This window comes from Melanotaenia boesemani, chromosome 17 (assembly GCF_017639745.1).
Source record: "Melanotaenia boesemani isolate fMelBoe1 chromosome 17, fMelBoe1.pri, whole genome shotgun sequence".
NCBI lineage: Eukaryota > Metazoa > Chordata > Actinopteri > Atheriniformes > Melanotaeniidae > Melanotaenia > Melanotaenia boesemani.
Window position 1 is genome coordinate 9,102,460 of NC_055698.1, and position 19,813 is coordinate 9,122,272.

A 19,813-nucleotide genomic window follows, 5' to 3' on the forward strand; every position below is an offset into this window, starting at 1 on the left:
TTAGCATCGTGCTATAAAACTTACAGAGTCTTAGAAATATTTCAAAGACTAGATTTTCCTTAACTTTTAAAGACACTAAGATGACTTTGCATGCTTTGACTTGATTATGGTTGGATTCCCGTAACAGCAATTTTACCCTGGACCCTAGACAGACTGAATTCTGCTGCCAGGGTTTTTAACCAGAATGAGGAAGCACAACCACTTTATCCTCATTTTAGCATCATTAAACGGTCTGCCAGTACATTTTAGGATTGAATTTAGGTTTTATTCCTTTCTTTAAAGCAGTCAAAGTTTTTTTTGTCCCTGTTATTTTTCTGATTTGTTAATACTATATGCTCCTGTATGCACCTTTCTTCAGGAGGAGGTCTTCTATTTTTCAGAAACTTGGCAAAAAACATAGAGGTACTGAGCTTTTATAATTCAGGTCCCCTACCTTTAAGAAGCTTCTTATGGCGAGCTTTTACTGCCGATCTGTTTCTTAATTTTTCAGTTACATTGTCTTATTTAACCTTCTTTAACTCACTGTTGGGTTACTGGAATTGTGTTATTTTTTTGGTCCTGTAAAGCACTTTGTGACACATGTTTGGAAAAGTGCCCTATAAATAAAGATTATTGTCATTATTATATTCCAGACTCCAGCCCATACACAGCACATGAACAGCCCAGTCTTTGGTTTTGGAACAAAAAGTCATCACAGAGAATCCAGATTTATTACTTTGTCAGGCCCAGCAGGACTTTTCCGTTTAAGGTGGCGAGGAGAGGTCAAGCTGGGGCAAACCTTTAGAGTGTGACGTAACATTTAAGACTGTGAGTTTCTGTGAGTGTGTACCGTGCGACTGTGATGGGATGACCGGTACCAAAACCCTGCTGACAGGGTCTGGAACATTCCCTTTTAAAAGTCAAGTCATTTTTCTCAGAACAGCAGGAAAAACTCAAGTGGAAGAGGAGGGGAAGGAGGAAAGGAGGTGTGTGTTTGTGTGTCTTTCTGTTCATGTGTGTGGATGACAGTGTCTACTCTGCAGGGATGTCTGAACTTCTAATATCTGTTGAACTGGCAGTCCTCCAAACCCTGACACATCTGTCCAAAAAAACAGGAGAAAAAAAAGAAGGGAGGAGAGGAAGTTCATGTAACAGAAAGACACAGTGTGTTTTTTTATGTGCGTTCCAGTATATCCTCCTGAAAGTGTTTGGAAAAGCCTACAATACCTACAGTCCTGTGATTGCTTCATACAATAACAATAACACACTGTACTGTACGAAGCAAGCCAAGCATGATGGATCTGCGACCATGTGCATACACCCACAAGTGCTCAGTATCTGTGGTGACCAGGGTTTGGTAAACAGTAGCGTTGATAACCCTGGAGTTAACCTGGCCAGTCTGATTGGCTTATCTCTTCAAGATGGTTTCAGAAACCCAGTTTGCTAGCCAAAAAAAATATTGGAGGGAACATGCTGATCAGCTCAATGGCAAGAAAACATGTTGTGCTGAGACATGGCAAAGGAGTGAATGTGTGATGAATGTGACATATTGAGGTCTGCCGACTGTTTTTACTTGCTAGTCCTTGTCAATCCCCCTGAATATAGTGTTTATACACTAAATTATCCTTTATAAACTAAACTCAGCTTGTTTCTTATTTCTTGTTAGTTTAATCCTTTAATGCTAAATTCATCATATTTGATGCATTAAGTTTCTAAAACCTATTGCATCATCTTAAGGTAAAAACTTTGTTCAAAACCCTCTTGTATACAATTTGATACTTGTTATCTGCCCCCTAGTGGATACTTTGTTACACTACAATAATTCTTACTAACTATATGTAGGTGTTGTGTTTTAACCAACCTTCTTGCAGTCGTTTTAAGGAGCAGGTCCCAAAATGCCTTTTCCTTTTCATGTTAAGAAACCTGTTGTCAAGGGGTAAGAACAGACACTTTTTACTTCTCTGACCAGAAAGAAAAGCCTATGGTTATCTTCAGATAGGCACAAACACTGCAGCAAGGCTCAACTTTTACCTGGAAATAATATTTTAATTTTTAAAAATTATAGCTGGTTCTATTATTTTACTAATATATTTCTGGTATATCATAAGCAGTTGTATTATTCTTGGTATACTTGTGTGGATTTTATTGTTATATACCATCACTCTGTGGCTGTAGCTGAGGTGAAAGCACAAGACAAAATCCCCCAAGTGGGACGATGAAATTAATCTTGAATCAAAAAAAAATTTTTTCTTTTTTTTTGTGATATGTTTTAGAATGTTTTTTCTTTGATTGAATTTAATTTAAAATCACTTTGTGATGTTTCTCTAAGAGATGCTTTATCAATAAATTGTAGTTACATACTTCCCCTGTGTTTGAATAAAGAACAGTATACTCCTCTCATTATACACCCTGATCAAACAGGCTTTATAAAGGGCAGATATTCCACTGTTAACATGCGGAGACTAATTAATATAATAGATTATTCTACCATCAATAACCTGGAAACAATAATCGTTTCTTTAGATGCAGAGAATGCTTTTGATCGTGTTAACTGGAAATATTTACTAGCTACTCTAAACAGATTCGGCTTTGGCCCATCTTTCATTAACTGGATTAAAATCTTATACAGTTCTCCTAATGCGAGTGTTAGAACAAACGACCAGACCTCTCCAAGTTTTAATCTACAAAGGGGTACCAGACAAGGTTGTCCACTATCTCCCTCACTTTTTGCTATATTTATTGAACCGCTAGCCGCTGCAATTAGACAAAATAAAGCTATTAAAGGCATTTAGTCCAAAAATATATTTCATAAAATAAGTCTTTATGCTGATGACGTTTTACTATTCCTCCAGAACTCACAAACCTCTCTATCTGAAACAATCTCACTAATTAATAAATTCTCATCACTGTCGGACTACTCCGTTAACTGGTCTAAGAGTACAGTTCTACCCATCAACTGTAGCTTTCAAAATCTACCCAGCATCACCTTAAAATCAGGTAACATTAGATACCTGGGTGTAAATATTCCCTCCAGGCTCTCAGAACTAACAAAACTTAATCACACTCACCTTCTTAAGACTATAGAAGATGATCTTGCTCACTGGAAATCTCTACCCATTTCACTCATGGGGAGAGTCGCCACCATAAAAATGATGGTTCTACCCAAAATCAACTATTTGTTTTCTATGATTCCTATGAAACCCCCCTCTACCTGGTTTAAATCGCTAGAATCACACATCTCCCGATTTCTCTGGAAAAATAAACCATCCCGGATCAGTTTAAAAACTTTACAGAAGCCGAAAGATAGAGGAGGATTAGACTTGCCTAACTTTCAACATTACTTCCTAGCTAATAGATTGCAATATGTCCTAAAATGGCTCAAACCTAGTCCACTAGATGACCTGTGGATAGACATAGAACAAACATTTTGTGACAATTTGGAAATTTCTGATCTTCCTTTTTTCAGCTTAAGTATAAAAAAGCAAAAGTGCTTTAAAAGTGTCAACATCAGCACTTCTCTGACAGCCTGGTGGGAATTTCTCAATAAAACCAACTCCTCAATAATACCATGTAAACTCACACCCATCTGGAACAATCCTGATATTCTACTAAACAAAAATATGCTAAACTTTAACCAATGGATTAACCAAGGAATTAAATACTTTGAACATATTATCCATAATAGAAACATGTTATCTTTTAATACACTCTCATCACAATATGGGATTAACAGCAACAGATTCTTAGAATATCAACAGCTCAAAACCGTAATACACACAAATTCCCTCTTCACCGAACAGATCTGGAACTTCCTCCAATAGTAGCAGATTTTATGGACCTCTGTACCCCCAAATTACTTTCAAAAATATACAGATTAATGTTAAAAATAGATGACTCAAATTCCCTACCTACTTCAAAATGGGAGATAGATTTATCCATCAATCCTAGTCAACCATTTTGGTTACAAATATGTCTTAATGCCTTTAATATGACAGACAGCCCAAATTTACAACTCATACAATACAAAGTCCTCCATAGAACGCATTATACAGGACAAAGGATGTTCAAGATGGGTCTTAATCACTCCGATATCTGCACACAGTGCACAGGTAACACAGCAGATGATTACTTACACGCTTTATGGCTTTGTGCACCTGTCCAGAAGTTCTGGAATAAGGTCTGTGAGGATTTATCAACATGGGTTAGATGTAACATTCCGGGTGCCCCGGGGTCTGGGGGCTGCCTCCCTCCAGCTCGGTGGGCCCTTCCTGGGCCTCGGGGGGGCTTGGTTGCCCTGGGCATGCCATCGGGGTCGGGCTGATCCGATGCCGGGCAGGTACCCTTGGGATTACAATGTGTCCGTTGGGTCTAAGGGAGGGGTAGGGGGTAGGGGGAAGGGGGGCGGCGGGAGTCCTGGTGGGCAGTGGGGATGGAGTCTGCTCTCCTTCTCGCTCTCTCCCCTCCCGCCGGGGGCTCCTTCGGGGAGGATGGGGGCGCTGTGCCTTGGACCCGACCAGGATGCGTGTGTGCGGCCTGGGGCTCTCTGGTCCCCTGGTGTGGTGGCGTGGGCTGCCGGGGGTGGGTGGGCGTCCGGGGCACTCGTGCGCTGGGCTCTTGGCGGGGCCGGGCCTTTGCCCCTCTTCCCTCGGGTGGTCTTGGGGGGGCGGGGGCGCCTACAGCAGCCAGCTGGGGAGTTGGCTGCCTGGGACGGGGATCTCTCTCCCAGTTGTGCCCCTCCTCGGGCCCGGCTGGGACGGGGATCTCTCTCCCAGTTGTGCCCCTCCCCGAGCCCCTCTCCTCCCCCGCCACCCCACATCACACACACTACACATAGGGCACTGTGGGGCGGGTGGAGGCGGTGGGTTTGGCTGGGGGGTCCCCATTGCGGGATCCCCCGGTGGACCCCTGTGACTGCCTGCCCCACTAGATTTTAATCACAACCTAGACATTAATATACATTTAGGGCCTCGGGGGGATGGGCACATGGGCTATGGGTGGGCGGAAAGGAGCCACCGAGGTGGCCCTTCCTCCATCCCCTCCCTTTGTGACCTCTCTCCCCCCGATTTTATTTACATGTTAGACACTACCACATTTAACAGTACTGCACTACACACATAACACACACTCACACACACTGAGGGAGTCCTGAGGGGGTCCTGCTGCCTGGCAGCAGTGGGACCCATCACCATCTCATGGCTCCTTCCAGTTTTTAATTGCATTATAAATAGCCCATACTCATGCACACACAACTCAGGCTGGGGGGCAGGGGGGCCGGGGTCTTCCTACGCCCTCGTGTCCCGGGATGCACTCAGGGCTGCGGGGGGTGGAGGTTCGGTGCCTGCCTGGAGTCCTGTGTGGGGTGCTGCTGGGCGCCATCTGCCCTGGGGGCTGCCCTCGGTGCCGCATCGGGGGGCTGGTGAGACCCCAGGGAGAATGTATGTGGTTGTGTGGGTGTGTGTATGTGGAGAGGGTCGGGTCTGGGGCCCACCAGGCCCTAGACTCCCTGGGCTGCCCCTGGGGGGGGGGTGAATGGGTAAGGGTTGGGGTAAAGAGGGTTTTTTTTTTTTTTTTTTTGGGGGGGGGGGACCTGCGGACATGTTCTTGTCCCTGGGGTGCCTAGCCTTGGTGTTGGGTTGGCGTGGCCCACGATGGTTTTGCCTGGGGCGGTCGGGCCCCGTCGGGTTCCTGGGTGGGGCTTTGCTGGGGGGAAAGGGTGGCCCTTGGGCCTGTGGGGCGCCTGCCCTCCGGCGCAGCGCCCGGCGCCCGCTGGGCCTGCTCGCCATCACCCTGGGCTGCCCGGTGCCCCTGCCCCGTCGCGCCGTGGGTTCCGGTCTGGGGACCCCTCTGCTCTGGTCCGGGTGGGCCGCTGCTCTGTCTGCCTTGGCTGTCCCGGGCTTGGTACTCTGTGGATCTGCTTGGCCTTTGGGGCCTCGGGCTCCCCCCGTCCCCCGCTGATGCTTCGGGGTGCGGCGTGATCGCGGCCCCCTTGCGGGTACACATTTCCTCCCTGTTGCATGGCCACACATGCATATTAACACGTGCATGCTCACAAACGTGCTCGTCTCTCCATCCGCTTCTCACTAGATGTAGCTGATGTTTGTGTGTTGGTACGTTCATCTGCAGGTACGTTTGATGACTATTGTAATTTTTTATATTATCATCATTCTATCTTTCTTTCGGTATCATGTAGTACTGTGGTAGTTTATGTTGTTGTTTTTTTTGTGATATGTTCTGGGCAGCATAGACAACTGTTATTTCCACATTTTAATCCTGTCCTTTTCTCCCTTTTTTTTCTCTCTCTCTCTCTCTCTGTCTTCCTCTATCTCCCTGTAAGGTTCGGCACTGACATATAAGACTAAAGAAAATAAGATTACAATAAACATAATAAAAATATCAAGGGCAGCCATGTATATAACATGTCTCCCTTGGTAGAGCAAATCTGTCAAGCAAAATATGGCACACAGACCACCGTTCTGTATGTTAGGATGCTGGACAGGACAGGGTTAAAAAAGAGCAAAAAAGAAAAAAAGAAAAAAAAAAAAGAATAAAGAACAGTATGCTGTGCAGTGGCTGTAATACATTTCATAGATTTCTGTAATATATATATATATATATATATATATTTTAGCAGGAGATGTTTCCTGCACTAGTGAAAAGTCATTATCCTGCTTTCGGGGCTGGAGATGTTTTTATTGGAAGGAAGGTCCTGGTGGCAAGCTCTGGTGCTGCTTTAATGAGAGGTGTGCTTTGGACTGAGAATGTAGGGGAAAGGCCACAATGTCCGTTTTTACAAAAAGGTCAGCTTTAAAACTGCAAGAGTGTGTGTGTGTGTGTGTGTGTGTGTGTGTGTGTGTGTGTGTGTGTGTGTGTGTGTGTGTGTGTGTGTGTGTGTGTTTACTGGCTTGACCGCCAACACAATCAGCCATACCTTGAAGTATACAGACACCATCTATTTGACACGAATCATGTTATACAGCTTTAAAAGAGACAACTTACAAATTAAGCCTTAGCTGTAAAATGAAACTACCCACAGATCTTTTTATCTGACAGTACATATGCGCTGCAGAGGCAACTGCACAAATGAATACATCTAAAAGTGATTTTACTGGCACAGTTACATTATGAGCTGTTGTGGAGATGCATAGCTCTGTGCTCTTGGCAGGCTGGTGCATGCTGCCACTAAGACACACACAAACGTAGTCTTGTTTCCATCACTTTAGAGAATATTGACATTCATTTCCTAGAAAATTAGCCTTTAACATTCTCCACAGCTACCACTTGTAATCACCTTATTCTTACCTAAACCCCGAACTAATCTCACCCTAACCCTAAACCGAGTGGCTAACCTAAAACAGGATGAGTTGCAATCTCCATCATATGATGTGACCCTATGAGGAGGTTTATGCCCCTAAAACATGAGCAATGCAAGCAAAGTGAGCAGTTTTGACAAAAGAGTGCCCCTAAATATAGCCATTACAGTGTTATTATCACAGCAGGGGTAGTGCTCCGTTATCTCTCACCCCTCACTCCCATTGTTTTACTACTCCAGCAGATGACAGCTTCAGTGAGGCTGGGGCCCTTTTGCTCTGTGTTTGGCCTGTTATATAAGACTCAAGTGATGCTTGTTAGTTTGCTGCTTTTAAAAATAAGCCTTACAGTTTATAAATGATTTAATGTCATGTTTTATTAGTGGAGGAGAAAGAGGAGGAAGTCTTCCCATTTTGCACTACAATCAAAATCCCTGAGTTGATTTTCTATTTCACTGTTTCACAGACAAGAATAGAGTTGGCAATTATGCTCTGGAAACTATCAGCGAGGACCAACAGCTGATTACACAACCCTGGTCTTAGTTTTCATGAGAGACAGTCTAAGAAACACCTGGGCTCTGACTGTTTGAGAAGACCCAACTCTTTCCACACATGCCTACACACCAAGGGGGAGCGCTGCGCTGCATTTCCTCTCTTTGTTACAGAGCAGTGGCATGAAAATGTTCAATAGGAGTCACCTATTCAAAACTAGCCACACTGAACACCATGATTGGAAGCACTAGTCCGGTGGTCCCTCAAACCCCCTACTGCGTCAACTGGCCTCGGACTGCCTGGCAAGTCTGGGTAACTCATTCACAAAAGCTATTGTTAGCCAAGCCGAATGTGTGTGGCAAGCACTGGCCTGATTCAAAATGTCCCCACAACAACAAATAACTTAGTATGCAACTTTTTTTTTCTCAGAAGAGACACTGTTCTCAGTGATTCAGGGTTTATACCCAAACAGGGTTTTTTGTTTTTGAGAGGGACTGGTACATAACTGGTAAAGCTTAGCATTAGCACTGCTAATGGTGCTGAGAGAACACAAACAGCAGCTATTTCTAAAAGAGCAGGATTTGATTATGATGGCTTAACTTTTCAACAGGCTTTTAGAGAGCTGAAGTAAAGACCCAAATCCTGCAGCTTCAGAGGTAATATGGTCAGTTTTGGAAGTTGTTGTAACAGGACTTTAAAATTTAAACACTACAAGAAGCTTTGGTTGTATTTGTTTGGAAAGTAGGTGATTTCTGTTATGCAATTCCAGTCTTCTACTCTTCTCTAAATTCCTTTTATGCATTTGAATCCACCAAAACTAAACATTTAATTAAAGAATGAACAGGTATTTCACTGCTTTTAATCATTCAAATACCCACATACATTTGTTCCACTGGCAAAAACATTTAAATGCATTACAGAGCGATTAAACAAAGCTTTTCTTAGATCAGGGCTGATTTTTCAAATAAGCATGACTCAGATTTTCCAGACATGAAACACCTCAGGCTACTTCAGTAAAAATATTACAGTCTAACTGTAACCAGCTGTGTGTTTGTGTGCACGCAAGCATGATGCAGAATTCATTATCTCTGTTTGAGAGTTCAACCAGGGCGTCTGACTCCAGGTCCTTATGTCTCAGCAAAGCGGTGAGGATTGTCCGTTCACACACAGATTAGAGGCGCAAATTAAATGAGGTTTAAAGAGAAATTCACATTCCATCTCTTTGACGTCACCAAGTGGCAGTGTTTTCATCAGAATGGGCTGAGAGGTCAGACAGGATTTCCCTCTCCGGTAGCAGTTAGCTACACAAATATAGACCTGAAAACAAACATGTTGTTGGGGAGAAGGCCACAGGAAAAGCCAGACAAAGCACCTGTGACGTAGCAGCTGAAAATAAATCGCATTTCCCATCACTCACCAGACGTTAAAGCTTTCCTCAAGAAGGGCATTTTGTTTGGTTCTCAAGGTTTTGGATTCAGAAATGTCATCTCTGGCAACACAAGCAGTCAACACACTGGTGCAGACAGGCCTGAGGTTAATGCTTATTCTGTTCTTATAAAGCTTTTCCTCTCACCACTTAGTAAAAGAATCTATATAAGCCTGTTCACATGGTTTTATGTCACTGTTTTAGGGAAGGTTATTTATTTCAACATTGTACCCCCTCTTCAGTAAAACCTCATGACTGGACGCTTATTTTCTCTTCATATTGTTTCTGGACCACAGCATATTTCCTGTCTCTGGTGTCAAAGAAAACTGGCATTTCATGGATGAAACCAGTAGATGTAGTCAGCTGAAGAGGAGCATGGCCACACAAACAAAAGAGACAGTGTATATAAACACTCAGTTACTTAAGGCAAACTATTGCACCTAAAAGTTTAAATAGAGGCCAAAAGATAACTTCTAAATGTACTAAATGTACAGCTTACAGCTGCTTTGAAGTGTATGAGGTGCTCCTATAAATAATATCTGGATCCAAAAAGTTTAGGATCTTTGCCAGATGAAACCAATCCCCTACTTATTAATACTTTACTAAATCTTTACTAAAGGAGGCCCTGCTGAACTCTGCCTTCATACGCTTTCTGTGTGCACATATTACATAAGTTCTACATGCCGTTCTTACTGCAGTAGAGGTCCAAAGAGATTTCAATAGTTTCCATGTTTTTGATTCCTTGTGTTTCTGTGGGATTTTTTTAAATAGTTGTTTATTTTCTGTGATTTGTACCATCCCAATTCCCCCCAAAATTGGATGATGTGTATAATAAAAATGAAGATAAAATTACAATAATCTAAAAATCTCATAAACCTGTATTTTATTCCCAATAGAACATAAACAACGTATCAGATGTTGAAAGTGAGACATTTTATTTAATTATTTATCCTTTATTTAACCAGATAAAAAACCTCATTGAGATTAGAAATCTTAGGGATGTGACATGGCCAAGAAAGGCAGCACATCCACAAGTACACAGTTCACCACATAACAAACAGAGATCAACTTTTAAAACATAACAAGTAAACAAACGTAGCCGCCAACATCAGGTAAATTAAATACAGCGTGGGTTGAATACTACAAGGAGGTTTAAAAACAGCCACATTTACCAGGGGATTTTCCTTCTGGAGTTCTTAGATTCAACTTAAACTCCCCCAGAGAGATCAATTTTGTTAATTTAAAATCAGTTGAAAGTTATTCCAAGTGGAAGGAGCTGCATATTTAAAAGCTTTTTTCCCCCCAAGTTCTGTTCTCTCTCTAAGGACTGCCATCTGTGGACCAGAAAAAGAGCAAAAATGGTACAGAGGGTCTAGTCTTTTAACCAGAGGCATTAAAAATAACAGATCCAGCAGAGATTAAAAGAAGAAAAAAGAAAAAAAGTAGCTGATGTCAAATATTCTCTTGTTTTAAAAGAGAAATTGGATTTATTCCTAAAACAGAAATGCATCCTTACTTTCAGCATATATGCTTTTCAATGTGTGTCTCGAATGACAGATTCTGATAAATGGTAATACCTAAATACTTCACCAATATTTCACCATTTCATGGAAAATATTAGCTCTTTTTGAATTGAATGGAAAGAACACATTTTTAAAAATGAAAATGGGGCAACAAAAGGCTGAAAACGTAATTGGTACAAATCAAAAACAACTACAGGACTGTTTGACAGATAATTAGGCTAATCAGTAACAGGAAAGTAACATGAGCATTTCAGAGAGGCAGAACCTTTCAGATGTAAAGATGAGCAGAGGGTCACTATCAGAAATCACTATCTGTGAACACAGGTCCTGTGAAATCTCCAAATGCAGATTAAAGCTCTGTTATGCGAAAGAAGTCATAAGACAACACAGTCCAGAAACACTTGTGTCTTCTCTGGACCAAAGCATCTTTCATTTTGGAAACCATGGATGCTGCATCCTGCAGAATAAAGAGAAAAGGGACCATTCAGCTTGTTTTCAGGGAAGTCCAAACGTCTGCATCTCTGATGGTATGGGGTTGCATCAGTGTCTACGGTGTGGACATTTTCCACATCTGTGAAGCTCCATCTATGCAGAAAAGTACATGGAGGTTTTATAGCAGCATCTGCTCCCATCCAGACATCTTTTTCAGGGAAAGTTTAGCAGATTTCAGCAAGACACTGCTAAACCACATACTGCATCCATCACCAACAGCATGACCTCACAAGAGTCCAGGTGCTGAACTGACCTGTCTGCAGACCAGAACTTCCACCAATAGAAAAGATTTGAGCAGGACTATTAAATCTTGCATTAAACTAGAATGGGACTACATGCCTCTTCTAAAACTCCAGCAACTGGTCTCAGTTGTTAAAAGAAGAGGAGAAGCCACACAATGGTAAACAACACTTGTTCCAACATTTTACACATGTGTTGCTGCCATCAAATTAAAAAAGGGTTTCATATTTTCCATGAATCAGTAAAACATTTGTATTTGTTGTTTGTGTTCAATTGTGAATAAAATATGTGTTAATATGATTTGCATCATTGCATTCTGTTTTTATTCACATCTTATACAGCGTCCCAACTTTCCAACTTTTTGGGATTAAGGGTGTACTTATACCACCTTTGTTTCAGTTGTTGACACTGTTGGTGATTATATATATATATATATATATTTATATATATATATATTTATATATATATAATCTGATTATGCTGAAAGTTAAAATGTGGTTAAATGTGGTTGTGCTGCCATCTAGTGGTAAATGTGTGTACCAGGAAGCATAGAAAAAGTGCAATATGAAGGCACTAAGGATTTTGGATAATACAATTTAAATAAACAATTTTTAGGTTACTGAAATAATCTTTTTTTATCATTAAAAATATGATCAACACAGACATTTCAAAATCTTCATGGTCACACGCAAGTCACTGGATGTGTTGTAAGTAAAAACAACAAAAACAACAACAAAAAAAATAATAAAAACAAGATAAAAACAGACCCATAACAAGGAGCTGTGAGGCAAGTTGAAGCACGTTTATTTGTGTTTCACATTTCATGTAAAAGCCAATCCAAAGTGCTTTACATAAAACAATAAAAGCTTTACAGATGGTGCAAATAAAGCATTAAAAATTAGTAAATGGCAGCAATAAAAAGTAAAATTCACAATAAAATCAGAATAAAATCATATTAAAATCCAAAATTACATTTTAAAGATTAATCTGTAGCATGAACAGACTAAGATGATGAAACATGTTAAGTTGAATTTTATTCTAACAGTGAAATCCTCACTGATAATGAATCAGATTTAAACAGACATAATACCAGCTTGTGTTAAAGCATAATCTCTTTTTGGAAGACTATCACTGTGCTGTGTAGAATCCACCTTTCCAAGTTCGAAAGTTAACCATTTTTAGCACATGATTCAGCTTATCAAGAACACTTTCACTAGCTTTCTGCCTGTTCTCAGGTGTCCACTTCTCTGATGTTGGTTTAGATCGATTTTTAACTTCTTCCTCATTTGTAAACATGTTGCTCAGACTCTCAACCTCAGCACAGTTACCATAGGGCCACTCCTTTTTGACATCTGTGCTCAAACCAAACATATTCCCACATGATTTACAAGGATCAATTGGTTGTTCACTCTGGATGTTATAGGCCTGGCATGCCACATCTTTGGGTAGTTGGAAGGTTCCATCAAAGTATTCCTTCTTTCCTTTATCTTTCTCATGGCCCCGCTCAGGATAGTAGGTCATCACTGCACCAGCTACGTAATCATCCCAGAAGCTCAAGCAGGAGGCAGCAATCACAACTTGCCCAGCATTAGGACCAGTGGTGGACATGGAGACTCCATAGCGGCTGACTGATCTGTTGGATTTTGAAACGCAGAGGGTGGTGGAGACCAGAAACTGTGGATCCAGAGTTTGAACAAGAGATTGTAAACTGGTCTTAATCTGGTTTTCATTCTCTGGTTTCTTCTGCAGGACGATCTAGAAGCAGTGAACAGATGTTCAGTGTTTGAAGGAGAGTTGGTGATTTTACTCCAGGACTAGAATGAACACATTACTTTACAGGAGTCGCAGTTCAATGACAGTTTACAGAAAATGTTTACTTCACTACATCTCAGTGGAAACATGGATATTTATACTTAATAACAATTATGTTACAGCTTTTTTATATATATATACATATATATAAATACACATTTATGTTTGCTGACCAAACTTTTAAAGAGCTTTTTACATTTTATTATTTAACATTTCATTTAAACCTAATAACGCTGTATAGGTTTACTGTGTGGTATGTCATGATCCAGTCTAGTGAAATTACTATCAAGATATTGATTGGTTTGTCAGAAAGATTGTACAAATTACAGGGGAAGAAACTTCATTTCCTTTCCACCAAATTTATGATATTAGAAATGACTGTGGAAAGTTCGTACACCTGTTTTTGTTTAGATTTTAAAATTACATCGTGGTATGTTTTATGGTCATTATTTAACGAAGTTGCCATTTTCAAATGTTTTACTCTGATTCTTACCATATCCAGAACAAAAGAGAATGGGCTTCGTCTTGGAAGGTGAGTCAGATAGCAGTCAAAAGCTCGGCTGTATTTCTCCTTTAAGGCGTTTAACATATCTGGATCAGGGATAATGTCTTTAGGAGAAAACGAGACTGGGTTGATTTTTCCTAGAAATAAAATGCTGTGAAGCATCTGTTGAGTAAAAACACATTTGAGCTGTCAAAACAAAACTAGTTAGCCAAGATTAGAGGATAATTTTAAAAACCTTTAATTTAACTCACCTCATCCACCAGGTCTTTACTTCCAGGAGTTTTATTACACCAATCAACCATCTGGATAATGATCTTTAGCGCGTTTGTTGTGAAAGGCGCTTGAGATTTCAGAAATTCTTCTTTTCTAAAGCAGAAAAACAATAATACATAAATCCTATAACCCTCAAACACATCATAACTCTGACGTTGCCCATTTTTGGACGCTCAGAATCAGCAGACTCACCTCTTTTGATCATCAGCCTATATGATCGATCATAGAAAAGAGACAAAGGTGAACATATAAGTCAACATTTCATTAACATAAAAATGAAGATCTTAAAGCTGAAAATATCAAACAGAGGCTGAAAGGACGCCATCAGAAATCTGTGACTCACCCTTGCTGCCATGATTGCTGCTAAGAACGAAACTAAAAAGCAGTGAAACCTGTTAGCAGAGACAAAGCCTGAAACAAGTTGTCACGTGTTTTGCAGTAAAACTGACTACCGTGGGCTGAATTCCTTTATCGTTGAACTTGGGCTTTTCTTTGTCAGTCAAAGCAAACAGACTCAAAGGATGACGCCCATTAAACTTATAACTTCTTTTAAATACAAAACTAAGCCGTTTATGGAAATATATTCATATCTAAATGGTTTTCACGCCATTGCAACACACACCTTTATCGTGTTATATCTTTTAGAATATAATTTCATTTTTATAAATGAGACGTTTCTTGCTGACAATTGTAGCTAAACTAAATTCCTTTATGTAAAAGTCTGATTGAAGATATCTCAGTGGTTATATTATAATGTTATTATTTGCTTACCAGTAATGTTATTGTTTTCTTGTCTTTAAATACATCAATCATTAAGATAAGTGCCAAGCAGCAACCTTTGGCAATGGTCAGAGTGGAAAGAAATTTAAACTTGTGGGCTTCACTAAAAATGCTAGCAACTAAGAAAGAAGAAAAATCTCTTTACTGTAAGCACTTTATTGTGTCAGTCTGAACAAGTTTGATTATGAAAAAAAAAATGGGTTAGTCGTACACTCATTAAATCACAAGAATTTAAGACCTCCTGATTTAATCATTGCTGTCTCACACAACCACGTTTTCCTGCTGTCCTTGTTGTCAGAATACTTCAGTCTTCAACAGTTCACGGTAAGCAAATTAGAAATCCAGAGAGCACAACATAAGTCGTATCATGTTACATGCAGCTTTGACATATTGATATACAGTGGAAATATATTGATATCAGCATTAGAAACAAGTCAAAAGGAAAACATGAAGTAAAAAGTTGCTCTGATCAGTGTTTCATAATCATGATTCCAAGCCTTTTAAAGCATGTCCTTTATTTTGGGATACACCAGCATCTGTAAAGAGAACACCATGAAACATAATGAAAGGCATTACATCATCAGCCAAAACATAATTTATGTCAAAACCTGCATGGAAATTATATTTCTGCATCCCATGAACATAAGCGTCAAAAGCTGAGATAAATATCCACCTATTTTTGTGACTTCAGATTTTCCAAGAATGTTGACTTTTTTGATTCTGCCAGTTTTCGATGCTCTTGCTCCAAACTCTTCCCCACAGCTCCCTTCTTCACTTCCGCCCAGTCCCCCTCAGTCTACACAGAAAAAGTATAACAAAAAGAAGACATTAGCTATTAGATGCTGCTAGTAGGGAATCCACTCACTTCTCAGTAAATGACAAACATCCCACCATATCTTTGAAAGCCTCTCCATTGTAGTAGCTCTTGGATGCTGGGTATTCCAGTTCCTTCCCTTTAAACAGATTATCCAGGCTGGAAGCCACCAAATGCAGCTCCTCTCCATCATAGCCGTACACATTTTTGTCCTCACATGTCATTAGCACAAGCTGCTTACATGGGCATGATGTGCCTTCCACTACGCCTAAGACCACCATGTTTACACTGTTGGGGAGGTAAAATTTCCCCCAGCCATTAACCTCATCTGGTTTCTCACTGTAAATAGTATCATCAAGCTCTATGAATTTTAAAACAGCATCACATGGGTTTTGTAAGGCTAAACGTTTGTATTTATGTGAGGACACAAACTTTGACACCTTGCCCAGGTACTCTTCACCTGCAACACAGTCAGACAAGACAGAAAATATCAACGTGCAACAAAGTGTGACAGGTTTGACATTTTATGTGAGGTAAAGATGTGTTATTAACCTTCTGTCATCCTGCACCTCCCCAGATCCTGCATAACGAGTGGATCACGCACACTGGAGAATATAAAGGGGGGACAGAAATAAAGAATGTGAACAGCATTTATGTGAGGTTGCAATACATCTCCACACATGGTCCATAATTGTGACAAGGATCAGCTTCAAAATACAAAATGGCTAATTTCCTTTCTTTTAATCTGAGCCTCCATTAAAACAAAGGTGAAAAAGTCTCAGGTACATACCTCATGAATACAGAAGCCATCCTGGTTCTTTGTCACCTACATAAAAACATCCACATACTTTAAGCAATTTAAGAAAGCACTTAATTTCACTACTTCTGATTAATGTTATTAAGAATATTAACTTTAAAGTATTGGTACACATAATAACATAGACTTTATTATGAGTCTCACACCCTATTGTTTCTATTACAGATCAATAAAGCCGTTCATGTTTGCATAGACAAATAACTGCTTAAAGTTGCTCAAATTACTTCTAAGTTACCTGCAGGCCTGAAAAAGACAGTTCTTAACCTAAATTTAAAAACTACAGTACCAGTCAAAGGTTTGGACACACTGTCCCATTAAATCCAACAGGTAAACGTGTCCAAACTTTTCACTGGTAGCGGTCTTAAACAAGTTATTGTCTTTTTTTTTTAATGGAGACTTTAGCAGCCCCTACAGGAGATTTGAAAATGAAACTAACATGACCGTGACAAAGCAGGGCTGCTGTTTTTCATGATAACGTGACAATAATAACAGACCTACCCAGCACATAAACGTAGATTAATTAAACCAACTCTGTTTAACAAGTTAACCTGGTAGCTGCGTCAACCAATGAGTTAATATAATGTTAGGGTACATACCAGAGGTTTTTTCGGAGGCCTTTATCAAGAAAAGATAAATTCACGCGGATCAGGCGGTTCATACGTTTATGAAATAAGTCTAGTTGTCTGCAGTTAGCGTTCAAACACACACACACCGTCCTGTTAACACTCTGTTTATCTTCAGCTACGCTGAATCTACATTTTGTCTGACGTTTAGCCACTCCCCTCCGTGCTGCATTCACGTACTTATGTTTTATCCTGTTTCCTGCTAGGAAAATGATGTGCACATCAAGAATATCCACCAAAACAAGAAAAACTCCATCGTCACAAATGATGAAAGGAAACTTATGTTGCCCATAGATGAGTGAGCTGTCTTGCCCTTTATTTAATACCGTAAACGCATCAGTGGGATACTCTTGGGGCAAGCTTTAGTTTTCTAGCTACTATTAATAATAATAACAATTAAAAGCTCTCAGGTATTTATTATCTATTCATTCAAGCGTTTAAACACGGCATTCAGATAAACTAGAAAACAAAAGAAAATAAAAAAGAAAGAATTTTTTTAAAGTTATCAAATCTGTCATGGTTGCTGCCTGCACTTCACTAATCAGGCTCATCTGCTCCATCTGGAGCCTTGTCCCCTGTTGGAGCTTCTTGCTTGCTGCTTATTTGGATACGACCTCTGTTTCGGACTGACTATTGAACCCTGCCTGCCCCAATAAGTATCTGCCTCCCGCCTCAATGTTATGACCATTGCCTGCCCGACCCTCGCCTTTCTGTGGATTGTGGACCACCACTGTTTCCTCCTGGGATCCCCCGGTTCTGGATTCCTTGCCCTCCAATACTGACAGGACTCTACTGCCCCCTCCCTGCGTAACCACTACAATACTGCATCTGCATCCCTATTGTTCAATAAACCCTGTTTTTGGTCTTGCCTTTATTCTAGTGTGTGTGTGGCTGATTTCCCAGGTCTTCTAGAGTGAACCATTACACAAATCCAAATATTTCAATTTATTTCTCCAGATTTTTAAATTAAAGTCTTTGTCTTATTTGTGATTTCTACTGTATGTGTGGTATTCCTATATAAGTAGGCCAACCTTAACTGGAAATGAATAATGGTCATAATAGCTATTTATTTTCACTAAGTCTGAAAAATGAATTTGAAGTTTACCAGTTAGCCTCCAAATACTGAAACTTCATGGCACTGGTGTTAAAGGTTCGATAAAGTCTAGGAAATTACAGTTTCTGGGAATTAATAATAAATCAAAAAACAAAAGTAATGACTGCTAATGAAAAAGAAAAAGTTTACAGCCCATTGTGCTATTTTCACAAGTTTCATATGGCTCCCCATGTTTTATTTATCCATTCTCTGTACAACTTAATCCATGACAGGTTGCGGGTAAACTGGAGCCTATCATTTTAGCAGGTGAGAGACAGGGTACACCCTGGACAGGTCACCAGTCCATTGCAGGGCCAACACAGAGAGACAAACAACCAACCACTCCTAGGGAGAATTGAGTGTGACAATTAACCTAATATGCATGTCTGTGGATGGTGGGAGGAAGCCGAAGAACCTGGAGAGAACCTACGCATACACGGGAGAACATGCAAACTTCACACAGAAAGGCCACTGCATTCCAGGTTTGAACATCCCCCCAACGGATGCTTGAACCAGGGACTTCCTTGCTGTGAGGTTGCGGTACTAACCACCACACCATCGTGCAGCCCAATCCTTTTTTCTTTTTTTTTTCAATTTAGCAATTTGGGATTCGGTGTCTTGCTCAGGGACACCTCGACATGAGCTCGACAGGCCGAGGATCGAACCCTCAGGCTACAAGATGACCACTCCCCCTTAATGAGCTTTAATATATAAGTTGCATTTATAAAACTCATTCTGATGAGTAAAGACAGAATAATTATAAAGTAGGAAACAACATTTCAACCCTACCTCTTTGTATGTAGGCTCCAGGAGGAGGGATGTATTTTGTTTATAGCTTGCCAAGATTAGCATCCCCTGATTTATTATGCCAGTATGTAAGTTACATGTATGACTTGCACTGATGACTCCAAACACACTTAATATGATGTAGGAAAAAGAATTTTATCCAAACGTGTCTTTCAGCACAAGGAGGTGGAGGCATTATTTGGCAGTGTAAATTTGAAGGTTGCCTAGAACTGTTTGTGTGATAAGGGAACCTAATGACCACCTACATACCTTGTAAGTAGATATCATAATAAAGTCAAACGCTCCACAATTCACTCAATAACAACATACACACACACACAAACACACACACATTATATATTATATTATATGAGGCAATTTTGTTCTACAAGAGTCTTGGAAAATACAAAGTGGACTCAACTAAGGCACAAAAATTGGAAATAAGACAAAAAGGGTCAAGATGTATATCTTGAAGGCTAGTGTAATTTAGGCCTGTTACTTGGCTTATAAACTTTTGCCCTTTGCTAATTTGTTGGTTTTTCTATTCTCTACCTACATATATCGACCTGTTTATTACATTTAAAGTTTAGTTTGGCACAAGTATTATTTTCTAAGCTGAATATTTATTTAGAATTCCATGTTTGTTATGACTTAAATTGCTCTGGTCTGATTATTTTTATTTTATTTTATTTTACTGATTAGCTCACATGGTATCATACTGGCACGAATAAAGTTTTCTTATTTTGTAAAGTATCTTTTCAGGAGAATATTTGTACCATATCAAAGGGCTAGGAGGAGCATCAAAACAAAAGTGGGTTGTGCTGCAGAAGATGATAATGCCATTTTTATAG

General features: G+C 40.1%; 1 protein-coding gene across 2 annotated transcripts; it reads right to left on the reverse strand.

Annotated features, from left to right (window-relative positions):
- Positions 1–12,240: 12,240 nt before the first annotated feature.
- Positions 12,241–14,811, reverse strand: LOC121656285. 2 transcript variants are annotated; one of them, XM_042011317.1, is made up of 5 exons: positions 14,393–14,811; positions 14,242–14,258; positions 14,028–14,142; positions 13,765–13,938; positions 12,241–13,214 (listed from the first exon to the last, which is right to left on the reverse strand). In XM_042011317.1, exons 1-5 carry the CDS (start codon positions 14,402–14,404, stop codon positions 12,588–12,590), a joined length of 945 nt encoding a protein of 314 aa, XP_041867251.1. In that variant the 5' UTR covers positions 14,405–14,811; the 3' UTR covers positions 12,241–12,587. The 2 variants fall into 2 exon arrangements, with proteins under 2 accessions (XP_041867251.1, XP_041867252.1); XM_042011318.1 differs by lacking the exon at positions 14,242–14,258 and having other exon boundaries at positions 14,028–14,144.
- Positions 14,812–19,813: the final 5,002 nt, after the last annotated feature.

Bases quoted from the DNA above. Each gene is read 5' to 3' on its own strand.
- LOC121656285 (XM_042011317.1), bottom strand. The intron at 13,939-14,027 runs GTGAGTTAAATT...TTTACTCAACAG, and splicing joins GTAAAGACCTGGTGGATGAG to ATGCTTCACAGCATTTTATT. The intron at 13,215-13,764 runs GTAAGAATCAGA...CACTGCTTCTAG, and splicing joins TCTCTTTTGTTCTGGATATG to ATCGTCCTGCAGAAGAAACC.